The sequence below is a fragment of the Dermacentor silvarum genome, chromosome 2, assembly GCF_013339745.2.
Source record: "Dermacentor silvarum isolate Dsil-2018 chromosome 2, BIME_Dsil_1.4, whole genome shotgun sequence".
NCBI lineage: Eukaryota > Metazoa > Arthropoda > Arachnida > Ixodida > Ixodidae > Dermacentor > Dermacentor silvarum.
In genome coordinates, this window is record NC_051155.1 from 90,652,210 (window position 1) to 90,666,476 (window position 14,267).

The 14,267-nt window shown below is 49.5% G+C and overlaps 1 protein-coding gene across 2 annotated transcripts in view; it reads right to left on the bottom strand.

The window, feature by feature from the left end:
- The window catches only part of LOC125939684 (glycogenin-2-like), an 88,322-nt gene that overhangs the window by 60,445 nt on the left and 13,610 nt on the right, over positions 1-14,267 (bottom strand). The window contains exon 4 of one of the 2 annotated variants that reach the window (XM_037706222.2): positions 13,705-13,821. The exons of the other annotated variant lie outside the window; for it this stretch is intronic. Within the exon in view, the coding sequence (XP_037562150.2) occupies positions 13,705-13,821 (117 nt within the window). The remainder of the gene's footprint in view (positions 1-13,704; positions 13,822-14,267) is intronic. 2 annotated transcript variants of the gene reach the window in all.

The window sequence follows — 14,267 nt, forward strand, 5'->3', positions numbered from 1 at the left end:
TTCTTGTAATTACATCGCATACTTTGAAAAGTTACCCGTATATTAGTGTTCCGTTTTAAACCTTGTCCCCGTGTAATGCTTTGAAGCACTTCTTGATGGAACCTGAAGAAAACAGTAATTCATCAATACACATCTTACTTCGTTAAAAAATTTCATAATACCCAGATATAAACAAGATGCCTTGTTTAGCTCACCGAGGACACCGGAGAAGCAACCTATACGCATCCCGTATGGTGCACGGGAACAAATGGGAAACAAGGGTTTAGTAATTATCTGCAACACTTGCATTTAAACCAGGAAAGTGACATTTTCGCAACGCACTGCACTTGAAATTCTTCCTATTTTCATGAACGAGAAGAAAGGGAACCGAGGGGCCCGATTTTTATTATCATATCATAATAATCCACCAAACAAGGACACCAAGGACAACATAGGGAAAATTACTTGTACTTAGTAATTGAATTAAAGAAATGATAAATTAATGGAAATGAAAACGGATGAAAAATCAACTGTCCGCAGGTGGGGAACGAACCCACGTCTTCGCATTACGCGTGCGATGCTCTCACGATTTAGCTACCACGGAGCAGTTTTCCCACCCGCTTTCTGGGGTATTTATGTTTTACAACTATATAGAACTAACCCTGGGAGTGTTAGCCAATTCAATTACTAAGTACAAGTAATTTCCCCTATGTTGTCCTTGGTGTCATTGTTTGTTGGCTTCCTATTTTCATGGAATTTCAAGTCCATATCTCATGCAATTGTTTTAGGAGTCGGGGAAAGCGGCGGCATGGCACCCTGGAACACTTCAATATGTAACTTTCTACAAAGGCTTGCAATGAACCTACACAGAAAAAACATTTATCGCTCGTCACTCAGGATATTGTTTCGTACTTAGAATAAATATTAACACCGTGTCCCGCGTAGTTTACTGAGGATACCGGGATCCAAAACTAAACGCCGTGTATAAAACAAAAACTGCATAGGGAAAGCGAGTATTCAGTAGCGGTTTTTCGAGTACGTAAGCAACCACCGCAGTTCAAATTTTTGGAACACGTGACAATAAGGTGGTCTTCATTTCTTCAAAATATAAAATATCCGCTGTTCTTGCTCCTGCCGGGAAACAAGTAGTGGGGTAGCCCTTATTCAGAAACCGCCTGAAAATGAAATCGATAAAAGCAGAAGTGATACAGGCCTTTAGAAAAAAAATCAGTTAAGTATTCTATTGGCACTGAAATGGCTCTGCACGTTCGACCGAGGTCACTTTCACGAACATATCACCTCGCAGACCCTCATGTAATGTCCCGTTCTGGGACCTTTGAGGCATCATGAATGAATGAACTTGCATATAAAACGCTAATCCGTTCTAAACTAGAATATGCCAGTGCTATCTATGACAACCACCAGGTTAATATGATTAATTCCCTTGAATGGTTCATTCTCTCTGACTATTCCTATAATACAAGTGTCTCAGCCTTAAAATCCCGGTTGTGTCTTCCCTCGCTCACCTGCCGCCGCAAAAGTGCTCGTCTTTTTTTTATTTTTTAGGTTCTTTCATTCGCTGCCCACGGGTAACCAAATCATCATTACAGCGCATCGTTTCTCCCGCCATACGCATCACAATGCTGTGTATCTACCACGCGCCCATTCCACCACGTATCAGCGTTTTTTTTCTGCACACAGCCCGAGAATGTAATACCCTTCCTTCTGACATCGCCCTCATCACAGACATTTCCCGTTTCAAAATTGATATTGAAGACCATCTTTCAAGTCACGCCACCTAACCTGTCCCGTCATTTTTCTACGTGCCCACCCCTCATGTAATGTCCCGTTCTGGGACCTTTGAGGCATCATGAATAAATGAATGAATAAATAAATAAATATACGATAAGTCGTGATTACACAAAGAATAAATTCAGCAGTTACACTTCTAAGTGGTTTGATTAGATTTTTGGTGGTGATAAGATATATGTTTATACTGCAACGCTACGTAGGCTATTTCTGGACGGAGATTCAATGGCTCCAGCATTTGATAATCCAACCATTTCATGCAGTAAGGCACACCCAGCGTTGGGCGCCGCTGATTAAAATACTTTATCCGGACCTCTCCCCTCGCCCGAAGGTTAAATATTTCAAGCCGATTGTTTTGTTTTTTCAAGTATGGTTAGGTGGTAATTTGTAACTGCGGGAACTGTCCAGCGCCAGGACTTCTGCGCAGTGCAAGCTTGTATGGCGAATCTCGCGCGTCACCGCTACAGCGCGTCACGAGGAGGCACAATACTCGCTGCCCAAACCGGGGATACGTAGTAAAGAAAGCATTATATTAACGTGGTGACTCTATTAAGAAATAAAATTTAGCTTCAGCTGTCGTTTTGTTGGACTTTCCAGTGTGTAGCCGAAAGTTCCCCGCTTTCGAAAGTGGGGGGGGGGGGGGGGGCAAATGGCATGCTTTGCCCCCCCCCCCACTTCTGACAGTGGGGGGCAAGTGCCCCCCTTGCCCCCCCCCCCCCCCCCTCCCGGTAGATACGCCTATGGGTGGCTTGTCGAAAATCGCGGCGGCATGCAACGGAAGGATAAGAATGCCGCTAAAACGGAGTTTATCAAAATTTCTGAGGATCGGGTCATGTCGCGGTAACCAGAATACTCCACTCAAACCGAAATGAATCGGTCCCAGGGGATCTCTGAACCGGTAACCAGAACAATGATAACCCGATCTTCAAAAGGCGAATCAAGATAAATCAATTGTCTAGAGTTGCGTACTAACCGCAACTGAAAACAAGTTCTGCCGGGGCTCCCGGCGCGAAATGTGCTAGGGGCGCATTTCTAAAGGGTACAAACGTTGCACTGGTCGCGATAACAACACGGGGGTAACCGTGGCGAGAGGTGAATCGGCGAAAGTCTTCTAGAAAGCATTCAGTGTTAACACGTGTTACAAGCTCTGGATGAATAGCTCGTACTAAGGCACACGTAAAGATGACAACATGGCCTTTAACAACAGGTTCACCTTTCGCATATATCGGCCCCGAAAAATCCGCTGCTACTGTCTCAAAAGGCTGAGCCATTTGCACGCGTTCTACAGGCAGTGCTGCCATTGGGACACAGGCGGGTTTCGCGCGGAAACGAGCACATCATGAGCACTTCGCGATCACTTTCTTCACGCACTGCCTGGCGGCCACAATCCAGAATCTCTCCCGTATCTCTGCCACTGCAACTGGTATTCCAGCGTGGAAAAGACACGTGTGGGCACTGTGGGCGTTCAGCTGCGTCACTCGGTGATCGCCAGGAAGCAGTCGAGGGTTCTTGACGCTAGGCTGAATAACTGCGTTCTGTAGTCGTATTCTTATGCGTAGAAGTCCATCATCCTCCCGAAGAAATGGGTGAAGATCTTTTATCCGCGATGATGTTTCGATGGCGCGCCAAGCTGTCAGAGATTCTATTTCCGTTGAGAAAGCTTGGGTTCGGATGTAGGAATACCAGTAAACTTCCGCTCTGGCAATTTCTTCAGTCAGTAGCACATTTTTCTTCTGACGTCTTAGTCGTCTGGAACCATCGGCCAACCTTAGGATCCAGGCGGTCACTCTAAGGACGCGAGTCCAGGAGCTATATCTGCTCAAGTCGAAGAGTGCAGGGTGGTGCTCTGTTGACGCATGTAGCATGACAGTATCGGGCATACATTCTTCTATCACAAGTTGTGGCCAGGTCTCTACAGTTGTTGTCGGATTAAATGCGGTCCGCGTCGCTAGCCAAGTTGGCCCTCTCCACCAGAGGTCGTTGGTACAGAGCGAACGCGCTGACGTTCCCCTGGAAATCAAGTCGGCAGGGTTGACCCTTCCAGAGCAGTCGTTCCATAGTGGAGGAACTGTTCGGTCTTGCATTTCAGAGGCTCGATTACGGATGAACGGCTTCCATGTCGTGAACGATCCAATCTTATGTATGCGAAGCGATAACATCTTCAACAGGTCTTTGTTGACGTTGGGACCTTTCTCTGGATGATCATTCAAGGATGTCGCTCCGGCCGCACGTGGTGACGCATCAAAAACGACCGGTAACTTTGTAGTCGTGGAAGACTCCTTGATGACTTCGTGATGTGGCATGCAATACGTCTTGTCATCGACTGTGTCGTGCAAAGGTACGGGTTCTGCATGACTATCTTTGGAATACTGCGTGACCGCCGTATCGTACTGAAGTAGAAGGTCTTCGTTCTTGAACAGTCGGCGAGAAGGCATTGTAACGTTTTCATCGCTACCATCCGGTTGTCTTTAGGTTCGACATCAAGAGCCTTCCAAGGAAGGCTTACTTCGTAGCGATCGTCGCGCTGCTTGACATTGTTAAATTCTTTCCAAACAGTATCATCATGTTCAGACGAATCTGGCTGATCAGTTATACCCAAACTCTCAAGCTGCCAGAATTTCTGCAGTTGATGTTGATAGATCGTCGAACATGCAACAGGAAGTACGGAGCACACACACATTCGTCTGCGTCCGTCGATTGAGACATCTGTCGTTGCTAATTGGGCCTTGCAATACCCATCCAAGTGCCGATCTCCTAGCAACCAGTTCTTTGTGGGCCTCATCCCATGTCACTTCTTCTGTTAATATTTTCCAACTCTGGTCTGCCCCGATTAGCAAACTAATTCCTGGTTCCTGTAGTGTTCCAGGGTAATCAACCGCGTCAGCGAGGGGCCTACAACGACTCTTTATTATTGCGATAGCAATTATATGGACACTCCAAAGCAGATTTCTGCCGTCGGCGTCGCCGTCGCCGCTGCCGTGAGGTTCCGTATGACGTCAGTGGAGATGAAATCGTCGCCGCGCGCCGAACGCTGTATGTGCGAATGAAAGGTCGCGAGGGACGCGCGCTTTCACGGGGAGTGAAGGCACGGCGAAGAAAAAACGCGCGTTCTGCGCCGTGCTCCCTTAAGGGCTGCAGAAGTAGGCGTCTCTTTCCTCCTTTACAATCACCATATATGTAGGACAAACGCGCCTTCTTCCGACGCGCGAAAGGCCGTGGCGGGGAGGGGGGGGGGGGGGGAGGGAAGGGAGGCGACGTTTAGCTGCGGCATCAAGTGCCTATTTACATCAGAGGCTCCGGCAACAGTCACCAACGCCGTACGCATTTTGTGCGAACGCGGGCAAAACGCCGACGGCGTCGACAACAGTTCTGCGTGTTGCCGGTGCTGCTGCATGTCCAAGGTTATACACCTGATAAAGCTACTCTCATTACTCTGTATAGCTCTCTACAAATTTGCTATCGCAATTGATGCTTCGCCTTTCAGGTGAAACTGCGACAACTTTTTAACTTCACAAAGTCGTTGTCATGCGGAATCTCCACAATATCCTCGCAAATGTGCGGGATTTCAATAGCCTCAATTTCCACAAGGGTCCCGTCAAACTGACTCTTCAGTGCAAGCTTAACTATCTTTCGTCGAGCAGTGCGGCAAATACGCGTATGCATAAGTCGACTTCATCTATGACTTTGAGCTTCAGTTTGCGCGATAGTTCTTGGCTAACAAAAGTACGTTGGCTGCCGCTGTCAAGAATGCCTCGTACGTAGCAGCAAAGATTGCTGCCCCGCATCCATGCTCTAAACGTCTGAAGTAGAATAGCAGTGTCAAATCTGCAACGGTTCTTGCTGCCTACTTGTGTAGCATGCATCGACGCGCTGCTGAGAGACTGCTTTGGTTCAGGTGTAACCGCCAGCGATCTGTTCTTATAGCACATAGATGAGGCATGTCTGCCGGCGCAGTGGGTGCAACTAACCTTGCGGCGGCAATCCTGGGCCCGATGCCCCTTGGTAGTGCACCGGAAACAGCTGCCGCTTGCCGTGAGCAGACGCCTTTTCTCGTTGTGGTCCAAGGAGGAGTCACACTCTGATGTTGCATGACTCTTCTCGCAAAAGACGCACGTTTCAGTGGCACTGTTCTTAAGCACTGCTGCCGATGACGCTCGTGTCTGTCGGCGACCGGATCCGGGCAGCAGGTACTGTCTGCTGGATCCCTCTAATGGACCGTGAGCTGTTCTCTCCCTGCAGTCAACCTCGACGCGAAAATACTGCAGGAGATCTTCAAGGTCTTCCTCCGCTGTTGGCCTTAAGTTCCGATCGTCATTTACCTTAAGGCTTCTGTGTCTATGGTAATTTACCATGACGTATTGAGGGACGGCTTTCGTTAAAACTTCGCCGAGCATTGCTGCATACGACGACGCAGGAACTCCGAGACCTCTCAGTCCTTTATATTCACCTGTACTAAATCGTACAGGTTCCGCAATCCCGTGACATGGGTCGAAGAGCTCACCGGAGTAGGGTACGCAGGTTCTCAAGGTACTTTGCCTCGATGATCTTGGCGTTCCCGAAACGTTCCTTGAGAATCTCAATGGCATCGGTGTAACTGTTCTCGGTGGTAAGGATCCCTGTGATAGCCTTGGCTGCCGGGCCGTCCAGAAGAGAGCGGAGATACTGGAACTTCACGATGTCACTGAGACGGGAGTTCTCATGCACGTTGTGGCGGAACACGTCCCAAAACGACTGCCACTTCATCGTTGATCCATCAAATCTCAGGAGGTCCAATTTGGGCAGTCTTGGTCCAAGTGCGGCAGGGGCACTCACTTGGGGACCGTTCTCGCCAGAAGGCAGCGCGCTGGTAGGTTGTATGGGCGGCGGCTCTACACGAACACCTGTACCAGTGGTCGGAGGATTAGACAGCTCCAAAATATGGTGTCGCAGCAGTCCCAGGGCGCCAGCGGCCTGGTCTTCATATTCCAGTACGGAATCGTAGTCGGCTGCGACCTCATCGTCAGACATCTCGGCATGAAGCTCACCGTTGATCTTCGCGAGCTCATTCGTGCTCTTCTCGAGACGCTGAAGGATAGTCCGGAGCGTTGACAGGTTGAACTCGTTGGTTTCAATGAGGTCACTAATCTCTTTCACAAGTCGCGTCTGCTGAGCTCTTCGAGCTGCACGCATCTTCTTCAAGCGCTCCATGGCCCATCCAAGTCGAAGTCCTGCTCCCGGGTTTCGGCACCAAATGTAAAGGCGAAAGCCTTTGCGAAGGAAAGAGCAGGCTTCGTCGTCGGGGACGGACAAGCCTTGATACAAAGAGACAATACGTCAGCTCGTCTTCAGGGTTTCATTTCTTCTTTTCGAGTCCATGCACCGAATTCCGCTTGCCACGCGCCCTCCTCCGAACCTCTTTCTCGTCGGCTTTTATGCGCCGCACAGTGTAGCAGACGACGCTACCGCTATATTTGAAACAGGCGTTTCAACATTGAGTCTCTGGTTAAAATTACTACTGCGTTTTTCAATGATAAATCTACGCGCAGAGTGAAACATTAAGAAGCAGTCGATACATCCTTACATTTAGGCGGCTTGTTCAGGTCTCTTGATGTCCGCACAGCATACCTCTGTTGACGGCGGCCAAGGACCTCTCAGAAAGATTAAGGTTATTGTCTGACTTCAGGTAGCCATGGGAGTAGCCGTCTTCATGATGATGTAACCCTTGGAGGTACTTTTCGATTACCTTCTGTCGGTCAGGAGGCTCGCTCATCGTTGCAATCTGCGCTTTCACAAGCGAAACAAAACAACGCACGCCGCGAATATGTTACGCGCGCCAAGTTCTCGCTCACGTAGAATGAGCTGAACCGAACTGAGGCGCCGCACACCGACCGCGCCGCCAAACAGAGAGGAAAAAAAGAAAATGATGATACGTCATCGAGGCGAGGCTCCGCCCCTGCACGGATTTGTTGTGAAAACAGTCGCAACCTAAGGGAGCCTGACCTTTGATGGAAAGCAGCTTCTCAAGAGGCACGCTGATCGCACGGCTACTTGTCGAGTTCCACGCGTGCGAGCGAGTACCCCGCACTCAGTGGTCTCCCGGTGACATATAAAATGACATTGATTGACTGTGCTGTAAGTGGGTGAGGGCACTAGTTGTGCAAAAGCGTTGCTTCGCTTTCGAAAACTGCGCTCCGCTTAAAGAACGCCTTGACTTGCATATGAACAATGCACTTGAACAGGAAACCAGGAAATTGCGTAGCTATTATTGCAGAAATCAGCACATTAGAAAAAAATTACCCGCACGAACATTGGCTTGCGAGGTGGACGTCACAACCACACCCGAAATAGCCCTGAAAGCCAGCTGCCAGTACACTTATTAGGCGTCTCGGCGCACGTAATGTGGCAGGAGACGGCGGGCGCGCGTGTACATCATTACGAACACATACTATATGTCCATGACAGCGTCCCCTTTGCACTTTTGGCATGCTTCAAAGTTCATTGCAATACTTTGAGTATGCTTCACCGCATAACACAATTTAGTGCGGCGAAGCTGACGTTAGGAAGGGATTTAGTCGACGCATCTTACGAGGAAGGTCCGCTTATCACGCTTAGCAACGTTACTGCATTAATTTCTTTTGTTCTTCTTTCATTTTCTTATCATAGTGACCCTGAATCACGCAGTAGCAGGCTGATACCGCGTCTTAATCGTTTAACTGCGTCAGGAAAGCGTGTAATTAAGCGTGTATGCAGCAGGCACGACGGCTCTGCATGTGGTTGGGAAACTCAAGAGACGCTATTTCGCGCGAGTGATGCCATTTGTCTTGGAAGAATGCAGGCGATGATTAAATTACCTGCAGCAAAGATGTAGCGCAGCTGTGCTAAGACCATCTCGCTAGAAAAAAATTGCGCGATAAACCACGATCTGGCGCAACAGGTCGCCACGGCAGTGCAGTAGCGCACCCAGGATCACTGCCAGGGGGGGGGGGGGGGGGGGGCTTAGTTTGCCAATACCATCTTACAGCACTAAATTCAATTTCTTCACGGGAAATTGTGAAAAAAAATGCGCTTTTTGCGCCAGTTTGCGACTGTGCAGACGATTGCGCGTCTTACATCTTAGTTGCAGTACTCAAAGGAGCAAGAAAAGAAAAGGGGTTAAACAAAAAGGGGGGTTAAGTCGGCCTCAGGGGAGTTACTTTTCGCTTCACTACCCGCATCTAGTCAGTTCCCATACTCTATACCTCACGCTCGGCACAGGCCATCGACCCATTTGCGTCTTTAATTTGCGGGATATTGGTTGATTTTGGTTTGCTTTCTAGCTGTCAGATTTTGTCGTTAGTTGCTGCCGATTGTTGAAGTAATTTCTCTGCTCTGCCAGCTCCCTCAGCTGTTGCTCTTGTGGCGCCTTGGCCGAGGCTTGTCCTGTGTGCTTGTTTCCTCCTCAGGTTCCTTGTCTAGCTCTGAAGTTTGAGCGGCCCCCTCGTGGTCGCGACGTCGATCGGTCCCTCCGCGGTCGGGTTTCCATGATAATCTCCGGTTGAGGGTTTGCTTGCGTCACCGTTTTGGTTTGGTGACCCACCTTTCCGCCTTCCCAGGCCACTCGCTTGTTGGCGCCGTTATATATGGGTGAAACCGGACCTGGATGAGGATCTACCCCGGCTTCGACTTCGACCCCGGAGCGGAGGGAAAGGCTCTCACAACGGTGGAGGGAAAGACCTCACAACGGTGAAGTTTCCCTGACGATACAGGTCAGGGTAGCCCTCACCCCTGCTGTCGCATGCAGGTGAAACGCCTTCAGCGAGGACATATGGCGTCACCTGCCCCAACTGTACGATCCTGGTGCAAGACATGCCAAGGCACATGACACATCCGGGAGCCCTTGCCCATACCATCCGGACTCTGCAGTGACTGGCATGCTGACTTGACTAAGTGAATTCAGATGACGGTCATTACAGAGCCTTACTGGACTTCCTGCATGATGCGGGGTTACATTCATTAACTAAGATACCTTTTGGTGGCACATCTTAGATTGCGCGCCCAGAAAATCGAACAAATGAAAGACGCGAAGAGGGCGATTGACGCCGTGGCGTTTACTGCTGGCCAGCTCCCAGTTTTCAGACAGGTGTTCTTGTGTGCGGGGGGCAGCTAGACGCGCAGCTCCAAAGTCGTGCTTAGGTGTCGGTGAGGACGTCAAGGAAGGTGGACTCCGAGATCGATCCACGCTTGTCCATCTCGTCCACCTCGTGCTTTTCACTGCCCGGCGGTCCCTTGATGGCTTCGTCCAGCCTGCGCTGGATGTTAGCAAAGGCGTCGGCGCCTAGGTAGTCCACCTCCCCACGCTCCCACGCGTCGTAGCGGTCCTCCTCGTGACGCGCGTCCGTCCGAGACGAGCCCTGCGAAGCACAAGAAAAGTTGGTGGCAAGGAAGAAAGAGGCCGTTTAGTGATCACGATACCGTCACGCCATCATCATCGTCACCATCATCCCTCAATTGCTACTCGGAAGACTCTACGGATCCAGAGGCGGACCAGAGTTCTAAACAAGTGCGCTTAGGAGCAAGGGCAAGGGCTACCCCAAATGCGGAGACACCGAGGAGATCTAAGCCACGTCGTCGTTTTTTCCTCCGGTGGATGAGAACTACCACTAACGTGCCGGACAGCAGACACTCCAGCTCACGCACCTGCAGCAGCATGCTTGGACTACGAAACTCTAGCAAAAAGCACGCAGCACGCATGTAAAATATGGCGGCCTGGGACAATGGTGGCGCGAGTGAATAAATAATGGGCGCAGACTGAAACGGTAGACAGAATGCACTGTGCTAACCGCTTTTTAGTGATAACCACTGTTATAAGGCCGCCCGTGTACAGGGTGTAAGTGAACCAAGACTTAGGAGCCTTGTCCTTTCACAGCGGAGCTGTTTACGCTAGTTTTCTAGCGGATCGCTACGTGCGTAGACCGAGCGCGTAGACCAAAAACTATCATCAGGAGCAATGGCTCGAGCGTCGTCGTCGTCTTCCACAGCTGGCTGGCTGACACCCCTCGTCGCTCAACCGCGCGAACGCCCTCGTGCCACTGCTCGCGCGTTCGTGGTCGTCGTCATCTTCCACAGGCGGCTGCGTTGTGCAAAACTGAAAAACCCAATGGGTATTGTGTGGCGTCGACCAAGGAAGAACAGCATGCCTACGGAGAACGACTGCGCGAGTAGAAGCGGGAATGGGCGCGGACGCGGCGGGAGGCTGCTAACGCCGAGTCCATGTCGGTCGACGGTTCTGGTCCGTCGCGTATTCTACACCGGAGGAAGAACAGCGTGCCCGTGAAGACCGACATCGACAACAGAAACGCCTACGGGCACGCCGGCGGCGGGAGAGCAGTACGGGCCGCTACGCCAAACATTTGCGTGTCGCGCGTCAGGACCCGGAATACCGCGAGGCGGAAAATGCTAGCCGTCGACGTGGACCAATCCCGCCAACCTGGATCGCTTCTCCGGCGCAACGGCTCTATAGGTTGCAAAGGGTGTTTGTGTGGGAACAAATTTGGCGTTGCGTGCTGTGTGTGTGGCCGCTTGTGGTTTCCAGGTGACCAGAGCAGCATATTAACGCCGTGCGGGACGTCGCTCAGCGTGAGCGTGCGTTGGTGGTGTTAACACAATGTGTGTCATTGGAGTGTGTCGAGCAGGTGCGCGTGTGCGTGAGCGTTCATGTGCATATGTTTCATGTGCATTCGGCGTTTGACGCATGGGAGTGGTCAGTTCGGCATCAAGGCACAGGCTATTGACGTGCAGGACACCGTGCACTGTCTTCCCCGCCACATTGGTCTGTGTCTTTATTTAAATAAATATAGTTTATCAGCATATATACAGCTGCGCTGGTATTCCGCCTTCACAGAGTGGAATGACACTGCGGATTTTAATGCGTAGCATTCTTTATCTAGGTGCCCAGGGTCATTTCCTGCTCCGTTGCGTTCGTCCTTTTCGTTTCGTGTCCCCAAAAAACCAGTAATGCAATCTAGGGTTTAATAGGTGAATAGGCTTTGATCGGTGAAGCGCCACCTGCTTGTGGGCGCACGAAACTCCAACGCGATATTTTGTCAGGGAGAATGGGAGTGATGGTTAACACCTACTAAACTTCGTCCTTCTGGCTTCCGACGGCTTCGTGACTTTGTAAACTCAACATTTTGAACAAAGTACTGTTTTACGAATAATGATCGAAATAACACCGTAATGTGTCCGACGGCAGGATTCGAAAGCACGACGTCAGAAGCCCGAACGCAGGCGAGAGCATGCGCGGGCAAGGAACGCCGGATAACGCAAGCAACCAGAGAATTGCGTCTTCAGCAACAGGGAGAAGCTTATGAAGAGGACGCGTTAGAACAAAGGCGAGCGTGTCGGTGGGCAAATTATGCGAGAAACATTTCTTTCATTTGCCAAACACAAGATTGGTAGCAAAAATAAGTTTCCTGGGGAGATCGTCATAGTGTGCGTAATATTCTTTGCAGTTGCTCAATTCTTAAAATACAGCAGTTTTGGTTTCAAGGCTTCACAAGTAATAGGCTTCATAACAAATGATTACAAAGAATGCCACACACTATGACAAATGCCCAATGGAAAGTTTCTGCCCATTTTTTTTATTTCTTTACAGTTTCTTGTGCCTTGGTGGTGGTTTTTGATTTCCAGTTTTTGTCTTTATGTTAGATTTTTTCTCCTATCCAGCTGACGGTAATTGCCCAGTGAAAATCGCCAGTAGAATATGGTGGCAGTTATTTATTTACAGACAAGAAAACTTTAGTATAACATGCGATTAACATTCGCATGGTTGCTGCGGGTTCCAATACCGGCCCTTTTATATGTGTCAATGACTTCCAACGTTGCCTCTCTGCGAACACAATGTCAATTACGTGTCGATGACACCACACGCATGCATGAGCACAAATCTAGATGCGTTTGTCGCTCGCAAGTCTCAAAACCGCGATCATTCTAGCGCAACAACATACTGCGAATACACTGCAGTTATTAACAGCGTCAAAACAGCTTTCACTTTCATTTATCACCATGGTGTGTATTATAATACCTACGGTGTGATTGCGCTGATCACTATATCTTTTCGGGGGTTGTGATGAATAATTGTTTAAAATTCAACTTACACGCTCGTTCATTACAAAAGAAATTTTCCTTAAAAGCGGCGTTGCAAAATGGCGATTTATTTATTTAGTATACTATAATGGGCAAAGGCCAAGGGGAAGTGATTATGAGCAATCACCAAGAAAAACTGAAATGTGCGATAGGTTTAGGATGTACAGAAAGTGTAGCTGCTAATGCAATGTGGGCTGACTTATATACGTAAACTTAAATGACACGAAAATACCTGTCGAAGCAACAGAAAAGTTGCACTTTGTTAGTAAATTGCGATGTTACAATATAAAAATAACAAAACGAACAAGACCACTCTTAACAAGTGAGAGGAGGCTTGGTAACCCAGAACAGATGCACGAATGAAAGACCGCTGGTTCCCGCACAAGTTCACCACGACGTCATGGATTTTGCTCAGACCTATGACTACATTGTATTTTAGACGAGCCAAAGACTTCGAAGTTAGGAAGTTTCGAGAAGTACCGCTGCACAATTACTGCTGCGGACCAAATACGAGAAAAAATACGTTGAAATCCATTACGTCACACCGACGTATACCTTCGCTGAGGTTTCGACGCAAAATGAAATAAAAACTTGAAGTTTAGCCACGCTATTCTCTTGTAATGAACAACCACTACCACGAAATTAAGGATATTGAGTTTCAAAAAGACTCCTTTACAAGCTCGAACTGATGTAGTGCTTTCTGCTCTCTTCAGTGTTAGTCCTTGAATCTAACATTCCAACACGATTGCAGGAGGCATATATATGCGTGACTCCCGTCACGTTCAGTCGCGTGCACACTTCATTGAGGCCCACCTGCATGATGTTGGCGATGGACGTGTCGCCGAGGATGTTGAGCAGGCTGGCGACGCTCTGGTTACGGGTGCGAACCGACGGCGAGGCCTTCGAGGCCGCCTCTTCATTCGACGCTTCCTGCGAGCACACACGTGAGCTACAGAGCCGAGTCCGGCTTGAGTATTAAGCCCGACCCCGTGGTGGGCCAAGCCTTTAGCCCGGCTTGCACTCTGTGTGCAGATGCCGACCGCTGGAGGAACTCTGTGTGCGCATGCCCTAATGTCATTGCTTAGGTGGTACATACACCTTAAGACAGTACAATACAACTGCAGTACGCTAAATTAACAATCATGGTGTCACGCGCGCACAGGCAAACATCAACACATCTCATCGATGAGCGCGGACACTCGGTGTCAAAACGCTGGCGTGAGGAAGAGCGGGAGCAGCAGCGCACGAATTGACCTTCGGGCTGCCTCTGCTTCAACGCGAACTAAGCAGCGAGAGCACAGCGCACACAAAACTATGAGCCCTCGGGGCAACTAGACTCTGTACTCGTCGCAGATCGCTTTCGAGAAAGGGCCCGC